We start from the raw sequence: 15,000 nt of genomic DNA, 5'->3' as shown, positions 1-15,000 counted from the left end.
TTTCATATATTCCTGATTTTGAAAATAAATTAAACCGCTTAATTAATGTGTTACGCACAAACTACATTATCGCTAAAACACTTTTTCACTTGAGTTTAATTATTTTCAAAAAAGCATGTATTTGCTCAAAATTTGCCTTTGGAACCTCAAAATTAGGCACGAATGTAACTTCATACAAAATAACATCCATCATTATTTCATAACACTTGTATCATCATCTAACGATCATGCGTCACACAAAAAAAACGTTAAGTGGAATAAAAGGTCAAACAGGTGAAAAGTAACAAGAAAAAGTAGCAATGTTGACTTTAAAACTGTCATTGCTCAAAAAAATGTTGTTATGAATTATTGACATATTTAAAACCCCAATTACTTCCCATCAAATATTACTCTGAGAAACATTTTTGTGGGAAATATTGCATATTTTTTTGTGTTCGAAATTTTAAAAAGTTTTCTTTGACAAAAAGGGCATAAAAGAAAATGTATAAAATACCGTATAGATCTGAAAATCATCTAGAGATTTAAGTATTGAGAGTAAACATTTTCAAATATCACTTATTTTTAGCACTTTTGTGATTGGGGCTCTGTTTTGGATACCCAAGAGTTTTTGTGGGATTTTTTTATTTTATAAAAACTGTCATTGCTCAAAAATAATAATGCATGTAATCAATGTTGTTATCAATTATTGACCTATTTAAGGCTCCAATTACTTCACATCACATATTACAATTTCAAATAGTTTTTGAGGGGAAAAGATTGCATATTTTGTGTTCGCAATTTTAAAAGGTTTTCTTGACAAAAAGGGCATTAAACAAAAACTGTTTTTTTTATAAAATGCCGGATAGAGCTGAAGTTGATCTAGAGATTTAAGTATTGAAAATAAAAATTAAAAAAATATGACTTATTTTTAGCACTTTTGTGATTGGGGCTCTCTTTTGGATATCCAAGAGATTGAGTGGGATTTTTTTATTTTCTAAAAACTGTCATTGTTCAAAAATAATCATGAATTATTGACCTATTTAAGGCTCCAATTATTTCACATCACATATTACAATTTCAAATAGTTTTTGAGGGGAAAAGATTGCATATTTTGTGTTCGCTATTCTAAAAGGTTTTCTTGACAAAAAGGCCATAAAACAACAAAAAAACATAAAACATTTATAAAATGCCGAATAGAGCTGAAGTTGATTTAGAGATTTAAGTATTGGAAGTAAAAATTAAAAAATATGACTTATTTTTAGCACTTTTGTGATTGAGGCTCTCTTTTAGATACCCAAGAGATTGAGTGGGATTTTTTTTCTTTTCTAAAAACTGTCATTGTTCAAAAATAATCCTGAATTATTTACCTATTTAAGGCTCCAATTACTTCACATCAAATATTACAATTTCAAATAGTTTTTGAGGGGAAAAGGTTGCATATTTTGTGTTCTCAATTTTAAAAAGTTTTTTTTGACAAAAAGGGCATAAAACAACAAAAAAAACATAAAAAATGTATAAAATGCCGGATAGATCTGAAGTTGATCTAGAGATTTAAGTATTGAAAGTAAAAATTAAAAAATATGACTTATTTTTAGCACTTTTATGATTGGAGCTCTCTTTGGACACCCAAGAGTTTTAGTGGGATTTTTTTCCTTTCTAAAAACTGTCATTGTTCAAAAATAATCAATGTTGTTATCAAATATCAACCTATTTAGGGCTCCAATTACTTAACATCAAATATTACAATTTTTAAATAGTTTTTAAGGGGAAAAGATTGCATATTTTGTGTTCGCAATTTTAAAAAGTTTTTTTGGACAAAAAGGGCATAAAACAAAAAAATAAAACATAAAAAATGTATAAAATGCCAGATAGATCTGAAGTTGATCTAGAGATTTAAGTATTGAAAGTAAAAATAAAAAAATATGACCTATTTTTAGTACTTTTATGATTGAGGCTCTCTTTTGGATACCCAAGAGTTTTAGTGGGATTTTTTATTTTCTAAAAACTGTTATTGACATCAATAAGGTCAATGTTGTTATCAATTATTGACCTATTTAAGGCTCCAATTACTTCACATCAAATGTTACAATTTCAAATAGTTTTTGAGGGGAAAAGATTGCATATTTTGTATTCGCAATTTTAAAAGGTTTTCTTGACAAAAAGGGCATAAAACAAAAACATTAAAAATGTATAAAATACCGGATAGATCTGAAGTTGATCTAGAGATTTAAGTATTGAAAGTAAAAATAAAAAAATATGACTTATTTTTAGCACTTTTGTGATTGGGGCTCTCTTTTGGATACCCAAGAGATTGAGTGGGATTTTATTTTCTAAAAACTGTCATTGTTAAAAAATAATCATGAATTATTGACCTATTTAAGGCTCCAATTACTTCACATCAAATATTACAATTTCAAATAGTTTTTGAGGGGAAAAGATTGCATAATTTGTGTTCACAATTTTAAAAGGTTTTCTTGACAAAAAGGCCATAAAACAACAAAAAAACATAAAACATTTATAAAATGCCGGATAGATCTGAAGTTGATCTAGAGATTTAAGTATTGAAAGTAAAAATGTAAAAATTTGACTTATTTTTAGCAGTTTTATGATCGGGGCTCTCTTTTGGATACCCAAGAGATTGAGTGGGATTTTTTTTTCTAAAAACTGTCATTGCTCAAAAATAATAATGAATTAAAATCAATGTTGTTATCAATTATTGACCCATTTGGGGCTCCGATTACTTCACATCAAATATTACAATTTCAAATAGTTTTTGAGGGGAAAAGATTGCATATTTTGTGTTTGCAATTTTAAAAAAAAAATTTTTGACAAAAAGGGCATAAAACAAAAAAATAAAACATAAAAAATGTATAAAATGCCGGATACATCTGAAGTAGATCTAGAGATTTAAGTATTGAAAGTAAAAATTAAAAAATATGACTTATTTTTAGCACTTTTATGATCGGGGCGCTCTTTTGGATACCCAAGAGTTTCAGTGGGATTTTCTATTTTCTAAAAACTTTTATTGTCATCAATAAGGTCAATTAGGGCTCCAATTACTTCACATCAAATATTACAATTCCAAATATTTTTTGAGGAGAAATGATTGCATACTTTGTGTTTTGCTGTTAAAAAACAGGGTTTTATTTGACAAAATGGACATAGTACATACAAAAATACTTTATATTGACAGATAAACCTAAAGTTGATCTATAGATGTAAGCGTTGAATAATAAAAATTAATAATAATATATGACTTATTTTTTTACATTTTCATGACTGAGACCCTTCCAAACTTCTGAATAAAATTTTAAAAAAGTGCATTTCCCCTTTAAGGTTAAAAAAAAAATCTTTGTGTTTGTCAGTCATTAACTGTTGTTAATGTTTGTCTTCAGATGGAACGCGAGAAGGTGAACCTGCTCTCCACCCTGCAGGACTCCCAGAAACAACTGGAGCAGGCCAACGGTGCTCTGTCTCACCACCAGGAGAAGGTAAACCGCCTGACCGAGAACCTCAACGCCATCCGGAAGCTTCAGGCCAGCAAGGAGCGCCAGTCGGCCCTGGACAACGAGAAGGAACGTGATAGCAACGAGGACGGAGACTACTACGAGGTGGACATCAACGGACCGGAGATCCTGGAGTGCAAGTACAAGGTACCAAGACTGGGAGAGCTGAGGCCCAACAACTTCTGGTCCAGGTTCAGTTAGCGTGATCTCTGCCTTCTTAGGTGGCCGTGTCAGAAGCCGGGGAACTGAAGGAGGAACTGAAGACCCTGAAGGCAGAATACCAGACTTGTCAGTCGCGTTACCAAGAGGAGCGCACGCGGCTGGAGAACCATGTCAGCTCACTGGGAGAGAAGCTGAGCTCTCTGGAGAAGACCAGTGGTCTGGAGAAGGAGGAGAAAGTGAAGCTGGAGAAGGAGCTGCGCAAGGTGCGTTCAAGCAAATGACTACTCTAATGGCGTAACTTTGCGAATAATGTTTGGGCTTCTTCATTTTTGACGTAACTTTCCGAAAAATGTTTGGGCTCCTTCATTTTTGATGTAACTTTCCGACAAATGTTTGTCGCCCCTCATGTTTTGTCGTAACTTTCCGACAAATGTTTGTCGCCCCTCATGTTTTGACGTAACTTTCCGACAGATGTTTGGGCTCCTTCATGTTTTGACGTAACTTCCCGACATGTTTGGGTTCCCTCATATTTTGACGTAACTTTCCGACAAATGTTTCCCTCATATTTTGGCATACATTTCCGACAAATGTTTGGGCTCCCTCATCTTTTGATGTAACTTTCCGGCAAATGATTGGGTTCCCTCATATTTTGACGTAACTTTCCGAAATGTTTGGGTTCCCTCATGTTTTGACGTAACTTTCCAACAAATGTTTGGGTTCCCTCATATTTTGATGTAACTTTCCGAGAAAAGTTTGGGTTCCCTCATATTTTGACGTAACTTTCCGACAAATGTTTGGGTTCCCTCATATTTTGACGTAACTTTCCGACAAATGTTTGGGTTCCCTCATATTTTGACGTAACTTTCCGACAAATGTTTGGGTTCCCTCATATTTTGGCATACATTTCCGACAAATGTTTGGGCTCCCTCATGTTTTGATGTAACTTTCCGGCAAATGTTCGGGCTCCCTCATGTTTTGACGTAACTCTCCAACAAATGTTTGGGTTCCCTCATATTTTCACCTAACCTTCCCACGAATGTTTGGGTTCCCTCATATTTTGACGTAACTCTCTGACAAATGTTTGGGTTACCTCATATTTTGATGTAACTTTCCAAAAAATGTTTGGGTTCCCTCATATTTTGACGTAACTTTCCGACAAATGTTTGGGTTCCCTCATATTTTGACGTAACTTTCCGACAAATGTTTGAGTTCCCTCATATTTTGACGTAACTTTCCGACAAATGTTTGGGTTCCCTCATATATTGACGTAACTTTCCGACAAATGTTTGGGTTCCCTCATATTTTGACGTAACTTTCCGACAAATGTTTGGGCTCCCTCATGTTTTGACGTAGCTTTCCGACAAATGTTTGGGATCCCTCATTTTTGAAGTAACTTTCCGACAGATTTTTTGGCTCCTTCATGTTTTGGCGTAACTTTCCGAAAAATGATTGGGCCCCCTCATATTTTGACGTAACTTTCCGAAATGTTTGGGTTCCCTCATGTTTTGACGTAACTTTCCAACAAATGTTTGGGTTCCCTCATGTTTTGATGTAACTTTCTGACAAATGTTTGGGCTTCTTCATTCTTTATTTTGACGTAACTTTCCAACAAATGTTTGGGCCCCTTCATCTTTTGACGTAACTTTCCGACAAATTTTTGGGCCCCCTCGTGTTTTGACGTAACTTTCCGACAGATGTTTGTGCACCTTCATGTTTTGGCGTAACTTTCCGAAAAATTATTGGGCCCCCTCATATTTTGACGTAACTTTCCGAAATGTTTGGGCCCCCTCATATTTTGACGTAACTTTCCGAAATGTTTGGGTTCCCTCATGTTTTAACGTAACTTTCCAACAAATGTTTGGGTTCCCTCATATTTTGATGTAACTTTCCGAGAAAAGTTTGGGTTCCCTCATATTTTGACGTAACTTTCCGACAAATTTTTGGGTTCCCTCATATTTTGACGTAACTTTCCGACAAATGTTTGGGTTCCCTCATATTTTGACGTAACTTTCCGACAAATGTTAGGCTTCTCATCTTTTGACATAACTTTCCAACAAATGTTTGGGATCCCTCATTTTTGAAGTAACTTTCCGACAGATGTTTGTGCTCCTTCATGTTTTGACGTAACTTCCCGACATGTTTGGGTTCCCTCATATTTTGACGTGACTTTCCGACAAATGTTTGGGCTCCCTCATGTTTTGATGTAACTTTCCGACAAATGTTTGGGCTCCCTCATGTTTTGACGTAACTCTCCAACAAATGTTTGGGTCCCCTCATATTTTGACGTAACTTTCCCACAAATGTTTGGGTTCCCTCATATTTTGACATAACTTTCCGACAAATGTTTGGGTTATCTCATATTTTGACGTAACTTTCCAAAAAATGTTTGGGTTCCCTCATATTTTGACGTAACTTTCCAAAAAAAATGTGGGTTCCCTCATATTTTGACCTAACTTTCCAAAAAATGTTTGAGTTCCCTCATATTTTGGCGTAACTTTCCAACAAATGTTGGGTTCCCTCATATTTTGACGTAACTTTCCGACAAATGTTTGGGCTATCTCATATTTTGACGTAACTTTCCAAAAAATGTTTGGGTTCTCTCATATTTTGACATAACTTTCCGACAAATGTTTAAATTCCCTCATATTTTCACGTAACTTTCCAACAAATATTTGGGCCCCCTCATGTTTTGACGTAACTTTCCGCCAAATGTCTGGGTTCCCTCATATTTTGACGTAACTTTCCCACAAATGTTTGGGTTCCCTCACATTTTAACGTAACTTTCCCACAAATTTTTGGGTTCCCTCATATTTTGACGTAACTTTCCGACAAATGTTAGGGTTCCCTCATATTTTGACAAAACTTTCCAAGAAATGTTTGGGCCCCCTCATGTTTTGACGTAACTTTCCGACAAATGCTTGGGATCCTTTATGTTTTGACGTAACTTTCCGACAAATATTTGGAATCCTTAATTTTTGACATAACTTTCCGACAAATATTTGGGCCCCCTCTTGTTTTGACGTAATTTTCTGACAAATGTTTGGGCTCCTTCATTTTTTGACGTAACTTTCCGACAAATGTTTGAGCCTCCTCATATCCTGACGTAACTTTCCGACAAATGTTTGAGTTCCCTCATGTTTTGACGTAACTTTCCGACAAATGCTTGGGATCCTTCATGTTTTGACGTAACTTTCCGACAAATGTTTGGAATCCTTCATTTTTGACGTAACTTTCCGACAAATGTTTCGGCCCCCTCATGTTTTGACGTAACTTTCTGACAAATGTTTGGGCTCCTTCATGTTTTGACATAACTTCCCGACATGTTTGGGTTCCCTCATATTTTGACGTAACTTTCCGACAAATGTTTCCCTCATATTTTGGCATACATTTCCGACAAATGTTTGGGCTCCCTCATCTTTTGATGTAACTTTCCGGCAAATGATTGGGTTCCCTCATATTTTGACGTAACTTTCCGAAATGTTTGGGTTCCCTCATGTTTTGACGTAACTTTCCAACAAATGTTTGGGTTCCCTCATATTTTGATGTAACTTTCCGAGAAAAGTTTGGGTTCCCTCATATTTTGACGTAACTTTCCGACAAATGTTTGGGTTCCCTCATATTTTGACGTAACTTTCCGACAAATGTTTGGGTTCCCTCATATTTTGACGTAACTTTCCGACAAATGTTTGGGTTCCCTCATATTTTGGCATACATTTCCGACAAATGTTTGGGCTCCCTCATGTTTTGATGTAACTTTCCGGCAAATGTTCGGGCTCCCTCATGTTTTGACGTAACTCTCCAACAAATGTTTGGGTTCCCTCATATTTTCACCTAACCTTCCCACGAATGTTTGGGTTCCCTCATATTTTGACGTAACTCTCTGACAAATGTTTGGGTTACCTCATATTTTGATGTAACTTTCCAAAAAATGTTTGGGTTCCCTCATATTTTGACGTAACTTTCCGACAAATGTTTGGGTTCCCTCATATTTTGACGTAACTTTCCGACAAATGTTTGAGTTCCCTCATATTTTGACGTAACTTTCCGACAAATGTTTGGGTTCCCTCATATATTGACGTAACTTTCCGACAAATGTTTGGGTTCCCTCATATTTTGACGTAACTTTCCGACAAATGTTTGGGCTCCCTCATGTTTTGACGTAGCTTTCCGACAAATGTTTGGGATCCCTCATTTTTGAAGTAACTTTCCGACAGATTTTTTGGCTCCTTCATGTTTTGGCGTAACTTTCCGAAAAATGATTGGGCCCCCTCATATTTTGACGTAACTTTCCGAAATGTTTGGGTTCCCTCATGTTTTGACGTAACTTTCCAACAAATGTTTGGGTTCCCTCATGTTTTGATGTAACTTTCTGACAAATGTTTGGGCTTCTTCATTCTTTATTTTGACGTAACTTTCCAACAAATGTTTGGGCCCCTTCATCTTTTGACGTAACTTTCCGACAAATTTTTGGGCCCCCTCGTGTTTTGACGTAACTTTCCGACAGATGTTTGTGCACCTTCATGTTTTGGCGTAACTTTCCGAAAAATTATTGGGCCCCCTCATATTTTGACGTAACTTTCCGAAATGTTTGGGCCCCCTCATATTTTGACGTAACTTTCCGAAATGTTTGGGTTCCCTCATGTTTTAACGTAACTTTCCAACAAATGTTTGGGTTCCCTCATATTTTGATGTAACTTTCCGAGAAAAGTTTGGGTTCCCTCATATTTTGACGTAACTTTCCGACAAATTTTTGGGTTCCCTCATATTTTGACGTAACTTTCCGACAAATGTTTGGGTTCCCTCATATTTTGACGTAACTTTCCGACAAATGTTAGGCTTCTCATCTTTTGACATAACTTTCCAACAAATGTTTGGGATCCCTCATTTTTGAAGTAACTTTCCGACAGATGTTTGTGCTCCTTCATGTTTTGACGTAACTTCCCGACATGTTTGGGTTCCCTCATATTTTGACGTGACTTTCCGACAAATGTTTGGGCTCCCTCATGTTTTGATGTAACTTTCCGACAAATGTTTGGGCTCCCTCATGTTTTGACGTAACTCTCCAACAAATGTTTGGGTCCCCTCATATTTTGACGTAACTTTCCCACAAATGTTTGGGTTCCCTCATATTTTGACATAACTTTCCGACAAATGTTTGGGTTATCTCATATTTTGACGTAACTTTCCAAAAAATGTTTGGGTTCCCTCATATTTTGACGTAACTTTCCAAAAAAAATGTGGGTTCCCTCATATTTTGACCTAACTTTCCAAAAAATGTTTGAGTTCCCTCATATTTTGGCGTAACTTTCCAACAAATGTTGGGTTCCCTCATATTTTGACGTAACTTTCCGACAAATGTTTGGGCTATCTCATATTTTGACGTAACTTTCCAAAAAATGTTTGGGTTCTCTCATATTTTGACATAACTTTCCGACAAATGTTTAAATTCCCTCATATTTTCACGTAACTTTCCAACAAATATTTGGGCCCCCTCATGTTTTGACGTAACTTTCCGCCAAATGTCTGGGTTCCCTCATATTTTGACGTAACTTTCCCACAAATGTTTGGGTTCCCTCACATTTTAACGTAACTTTCCCACAAATTTTTGGGTTCCCTCATATTTTGACGTAACTTTCCGACAAATGTTAGGGTTCCCTCATATTTTGACAAAACTTTCCAAGAAATGTTTGGGCCCCCTCATGTTTTGACGTAACTTTCCGACAAATGCTTGGGATCCTTTATGTTTTGACGTAACTTTCCGACAAATATTTGGAATCCTTAATTTTTGACATAACTTTCCGACAAATATTTGGGCCCCCTCTTGTTTTGACGTAATTTTCTGACAAATGTTTGGGCTCCTTCATTTTTTGACGTAACTTTCCGACAAATGTTTGAGCCTCCTCATATCCTGACGTAACTTTCCGACAAATGTTTGAGTTCCCTCATGTTTTGACGTAACTTTCCGACAAATGCTTGGGATCCTTCATGTTTTGACGTAACTTTCCGACAAATGTTTGGAATCCTTCATTTTTGACGTAACTTTCCGACAAATGTTTCGGCCCCCTCATGTTTTGACGTAACTTTCTGACAAATGTTTGGGCTCCTTCATGTTTTGACATAACTTTCCGACAAATGTTTGAGCCCCCTCATATCTTGACGTAACTTTCCAACAAATGCTTAGGTTCGCTTATATTTTGACGTAACTATGTACTGTATGTTTGTCACTTTGCCATCAGCTTAGCGACGTCGCCGGCGAGTCTCAGGGCAGTCTGAGTGTGGCTCAGGACGAGCTGGTCACATTCAGCGAAGAACTAGCGACCCTCTACAACCACGTGTGCATGTGCAACAACGAGACCCCCAACCGCGTCATGCTGGATTTCTACAAGGAGGGCAAAGGCGGGCACAGCAGCCCGGAAGGACGCGGACGGCGCTCTCCCATCCTGCTCACCAAGGGCCTCTTCCCAGAGCCTCTGAGAAACGATCTCAGCGACGGTTCCCTGTCACCCGGCTCCTCCCTGTCTTCTCCCGTGTCGGACCACCGCCGCGAGCCCATGAACATCTACAACCTGGTGGCCATCATCCGAGACCAGATCAAGCACTTGCAGCTAGCCGTGGACCGCACCACGGAGTTGTCGCGCCAGAGGGTGGCCTCTCTGGAGCTGTGCACGGTGGCCGACAAGGACAAGGAGGCCTGCATGGAGGAGATCCTGAAGCTCAAGTCCCTGCTCAGCACCAAGAGGGAGCAGATTGCTACTCTGAGGACCGTGCTGAAAGCCAACAAGCAGGTCAGTTTGCTGTCAGATAATTCCATACCCAAACATTTGTCAGGGTGCCTTGAAGGACAGAAACAGGAGGTGAGGCTGGTGTCTATTTCAAGGATTTCAGCTGTTTCAGACCTAAAGTCAGAGAAGGTCTGGAGCTAACATTCCATCTGCTTGTCTCTTCAAAGTCCTTTTTGATATGTGTCTCAGGACAAAGACACTTAAGACTTTGGTTGAAACTCACCACTATTTTCATTAGTTTCTTAACGATTAGTCGAATAATAATGAATTGGTTCTAAGGATTGTCAAATCAGCTTTAGATTGTTTTAACCACATCAAAAATGACTGATTCCTTCATAAATATATTTACCCGCTATCTATAGTCTAACTGTGCTGCTCTTAGTAGGGCTCGAAAAGGTCAAGTGATTTTGCAATGCATTGTGGGTAGCCATTGTTGCTTTTGTTTCCATGGTTGTAGTCAACTAGCGGTATTGTGAGAGAGAGCAACACATTGGATTAAAGTGGATGGTGCGAAAGTAAAAAATCAAGGGACTGTAGGGAGACTGGAAACTGGACCCTGTTCCAAAGGCTCGCTACCTCGAACAAATAAATACAATTGACAGAACCGATCCATATGAGCACCTCCGATATACGTGTTCTGTATCTTGGTCGTCAACTGAGTTTTGGAATAGGCTCACGGACAAACCAAACCGACTTTGGGTCTGTGCAAGACCTCGGAGTTTTACATTAGAAAGAGAAAACTGTCGTCCTTTCAGAAGTAAGTCAACAGGACTTGTCACTTGGGGTCTCCTGGACAAATCTGTTTCCAACTATAGTTCAAGTCCGAAATACTCTGTGCAATAATGTATTTAAAGCATTCCCAGTTATTGATCCACGAATAGATACACTGTTCATAACCCGCAGCTTAGCTAATGCTAACATCCTACTAAATGCTATGTGTGAAACAGAATCAAACATACTTTGATTCAAACTTACCAGTGTGAAAATACAGTGCACACCCCAACATGTACCAGGTGGTGGCGTTACAGGTCATGTTAGATAGAACCTTTATTTAACCAGATAAGAAAACCCATTGAGATCAAGATCTCTTTCACAAAGATCGTCCCACGGCTGCTATGCAGGCCATTAGCCGCCTCTGTGTTAGCTCACTAACCCGACTTCCTTGGCCTTGGTCCTACGCCAGGTGGATGAACTTCCACCACGACATCATTCATGATCACATCAATAATCAACGATCGTGTCAATCGTCCCTGACGACTTTCCCTCTTCTTGCCGCCCGCAGACCGCTGAAGTTGCTTTGGCCAACCTGAAGAGCAAGTACGAGAACGAGAAGGCCATGGTGACGGAGACCGTGATGAAACTGAGGAACGATTTGAAAACTCTGAAGGAGGACGCCGCAACCTTCTCTTCCCTGCGAGCCATGTTTGCCACACGGTAAGACGCAATGTTCCCACATTCTCATTATGCTCCCACTATGTTCCCACAATATACCCACTATGTTCTCACTATGTTCCCACTATGTTCCCATTATGTTCCCATTATGTTCCCACTATGTTCCCTCTATGTTCCCTCTATGTTCCCACTATGTTCCCATTATGTTCCCATTATGTTCCCACTATGTTCCCACTATGTTCCCACTGTGTTCCCATTGTGTTCCCATTGTGTTCCCATTATGTTCCCACTATGTTCCCACTATGTTCCCATTATGTTCCCACTATGTTCCCACTATGTTCTCACTATGTTTTCACTATGTTTTCACTATGTTCCCACCATGTTCCCATGATGTTCCCACTATGTTCCAACTAAATTCCCACTACGTTCCCACCATGTTCCCATTATGTTCCCATTATGTTCCCACTATGTTCCCACTATGTTCCCACTATGTTCTCACTATGTTCCCACTATATTCCCACTATGTTCCCACCATGTTCCCACTATGTTCCCATTATGTTCCCACTACGTTCTCACCATGTTCCCACCATGCTCCCACTATGTTCCCACTACGTTCCCACTGTATTCCCACTATGTTCCCACCATGTTCTCACTATGTTCCCACCATGTTTCCACTATGTTCCCACTGTGTTCCCACCATGTTCTCAATATGTTCCCACTAGTTTCCCACCATGTTCTCACTGTTCCCACTATGTTCCCACCATGTTCCCACCATGTTCCCACCATGTTCTCACTATGTTCCGACTATGTTCTCACTATTTCCACTATGTTCCCACCATGTTCCCAGCATGCTCCCACCATGTTTCCACTATGTTTCCACTATGTTCCCACCATGTTCCCACTTTGTTCCAATTATGTTTCCACTATGTTCCCACTATATTCCCAATATGTTCCCACCATGTTCTCACTATGTTCCCACTAGTTTCCCACCATGTTCTCACCATGTTCTCACTATGTTCGGACTAGGTTCTCACTATGTTCCCACTACATTCCCACTACATTCCCACTATGTTCTCACTATGTTCCCACTATGTTCTCACTATGTTCTCCCTGTTTCCATTATGTTCCCACCATGTTCCCAGCATGCTCCCACCATGTTTCCACTATGTTTCCACTATGTTCCCACCATGTTCCCACTTTGTTCCAATTATGTTTCCACTATGTTCCCACTATATTCCCAATATGTTCCCACCATGTTCTCACTATGTTCTCACTGTGTTTCCACTATGTTCCCACTATGTTCCCAGCATGTTTCCACCATGTTCCCACTATGTTCCCACCATGTTCCCACCATGTTCCCACTTTGTTCCAATTATGTTTCTACTATGTTCCCACTATGTTCCCACTATATTCCCAATATGTTCCCACTATGTTCCCACCATGTTCTCACTATGTTCTCACTGTGTTCCCGCTATGTTCCCACTATGTTCTCACTATGTTCTCATTATGTTCTCACTATGTTCCCACTATGTTCTCACTGTGTTACCACTATGTTCCCACCATATTCCCACTATGTTCTCACTATGTTCTCACTATGTTCCCACTATGTTCTCACTTTGTTCCAATTATGTTTCCACTATGTTCCCACTATATTCCCAATATGTTCCCACTATGTTCCCACTATGTTCTCACTATGTTCTCACTGTGTTCCCACTATGTTCCCACCATATTCCCACTATGTTCTCATTATGTTCTCACTATGTTCCCACTATGTTCTCACTGTGTTACCACTATGTTCCCACCATATTCCCACTATGTTCTCACTATGTTCCCACTATGTTCTCACTGTGTTACCACTATGTTCCCACCATATTCCCACTATGTTCTCACTATGTTCTCACTATGTTCCCACTATGTTCTCACTGTGTTCCCACTATGTTCCCACCTTATTCCCACTATGTTCTCACTGTGTTTCCACTATGTTCCCACTATGTTCCCAGCATGTTTCCACCATGTTCCCACTATGTTCCCACCATGTTCCCACCATGTTCCCACTTTGTTCCAATTATGTTTCCACTATGTTCCCACTATATTCCCAATATGTTCCCACTATGTTCCCACCATGTTCTCACTATGTTCTCACTGTGTTCCCACTATGTTCCCACCATATTCCCACTATGTTCTCATTATGTTCTCACTATGTTCCCACTATGTTCTCACTGTGTTACCACTATGTTCCCACCATATTCTCACTATGTTCTCACTATGTTCCCACTATGTTCTCACTATGTTCCCACTATGTTCTCACTGTGTTCCCACTATGTTCCCACCATATTCCCACTATGTTCTCACTATGTTCCCACTATGTTCCTACCATGTTCTCACTATGTTCTCACTACTTCTCAGTATGTTCTCACTATGTTCTCACTGTGTTCCCACTATGTTCCCACCATATTCCCACTATGTTCTCATTATGTTCTCACTATGTTCCCACTATGTTCTCACTGTGTTACCACTATGTTCCCACCATATTCTCACTATGTTCTCACTATGTTCTCAGTATGTTCCCACTATGTTCTCACTATGTTCCCACTATGTTCCCACTATGTTCTCACTGTGTTCCCACTATGTTCCCACCATATTCCCACTATGTTCTCACTATGTTCCCACTATGTTCCCACTATGTTCCTACCATGTTCTCACTATGTTCTCACTACTTCTCAGTATGTTCTCACTATGTTCCCACTTCCCTTCACAATTGTAGTCCCTGTCTGGGGCACGTCAGGTACTTTACAGCCTAATAATAATAATAATAATAATAATAATACTGATGATAATAATACTGATAATAATAATAATAATAATAATAATAATAATAATAATAATAATAGTAACAATACCACTTTATGTAAATAAGGACTATGGAGAACAAAGTATTTTAACTGGTAACCATGGAAACATGTCGCTCATGTTTTGTTTTTCATCTGTGTGTGTGTGTGTGTGTGTGTGTGTGTGTGTGTGTGTGTGTGTGTGTGTGTGTGTGTGTGTGTGTGTGTGTGTGTGTGTGTGTGTGTGTGTGTGTGTGTGTGTGTGTGTGTGTGTGTGTGTGTGTGTGTGTGAAGGGGGCGGGGCTAAGGAGGTCTGTTGCACTCACTAATCTTCAGGGATTCCAAAGAGAA

At 38.9% G+C, this 15,000-nt stretch overlaps 2 protein-coding genes across 3 annotated transcripts in view; both read left to right on the top strand.

The window, feature by feature from the left end:
• The window catches only part of LOC133653462 (protein Wnt-7a-like), a 263,307-nt gene that overhangs the window by 158,488 nt on the left and 89,819 nt on the right, over window positions 1–15,000 (top strand). The gene's annotated exons all lie outside the window — the stretch shown is intronic.
• LOC133653459 (protein bicaudal D homolog 2-like) overlaps window positions 1–15,000 on the top strand; it is a 104,413-nt gene that overhangs the window by 82,616 nt on the left and 6,797 nt on the right. For both annotated transcript variants that reach the window (XR_009826724.1, XM_062052744.1), the window contains exons 6-9: window positions 3,375–3,632; window positions 3,707–3,910; window positions 9,884–10,432; window positions 11,712–11,863. Coding sequence is in view for 1 of the 2 variants with exons in the window: in XM_062052744.1 (XP_061908728.1) it covers window positions 3,375–3,632; window positions 3,707–3,910; window positions 9,884–10,432; window positions 11,712–11,863 (1,163 nt within the window). In the remaining variant the exon portion in view is untranslated. The remainder of the gene's footprint in view (window positions 1–3,374; window positions 3,633–3,706; window positions 3,911–9,883; window positions 10,433–11,711; window positions 11,864–15,000) is intronic.

This window comes from Entelurus aequoreus, linkage group LG07 (genome assembly GCF_033978785.1).
Source record: "Entelurus aequoreus isolate RoL-2023_Sb linkage group LG07, RoL_Eaeq_v1.1, whole genome shotgun sequence".
NCBI classification, from domain to species: Eukaryota; Metazoa; Chordata; class Actinopteri; order Syngnathiformes; family Syngnathidae; genus Entelurus; species Entelurus aequoreus.
The sequence above is the reverse complement of the archived record's forward strand: the minus strand, read 5'-3'. Positions and strand labels throughout refer to the sequence as shown.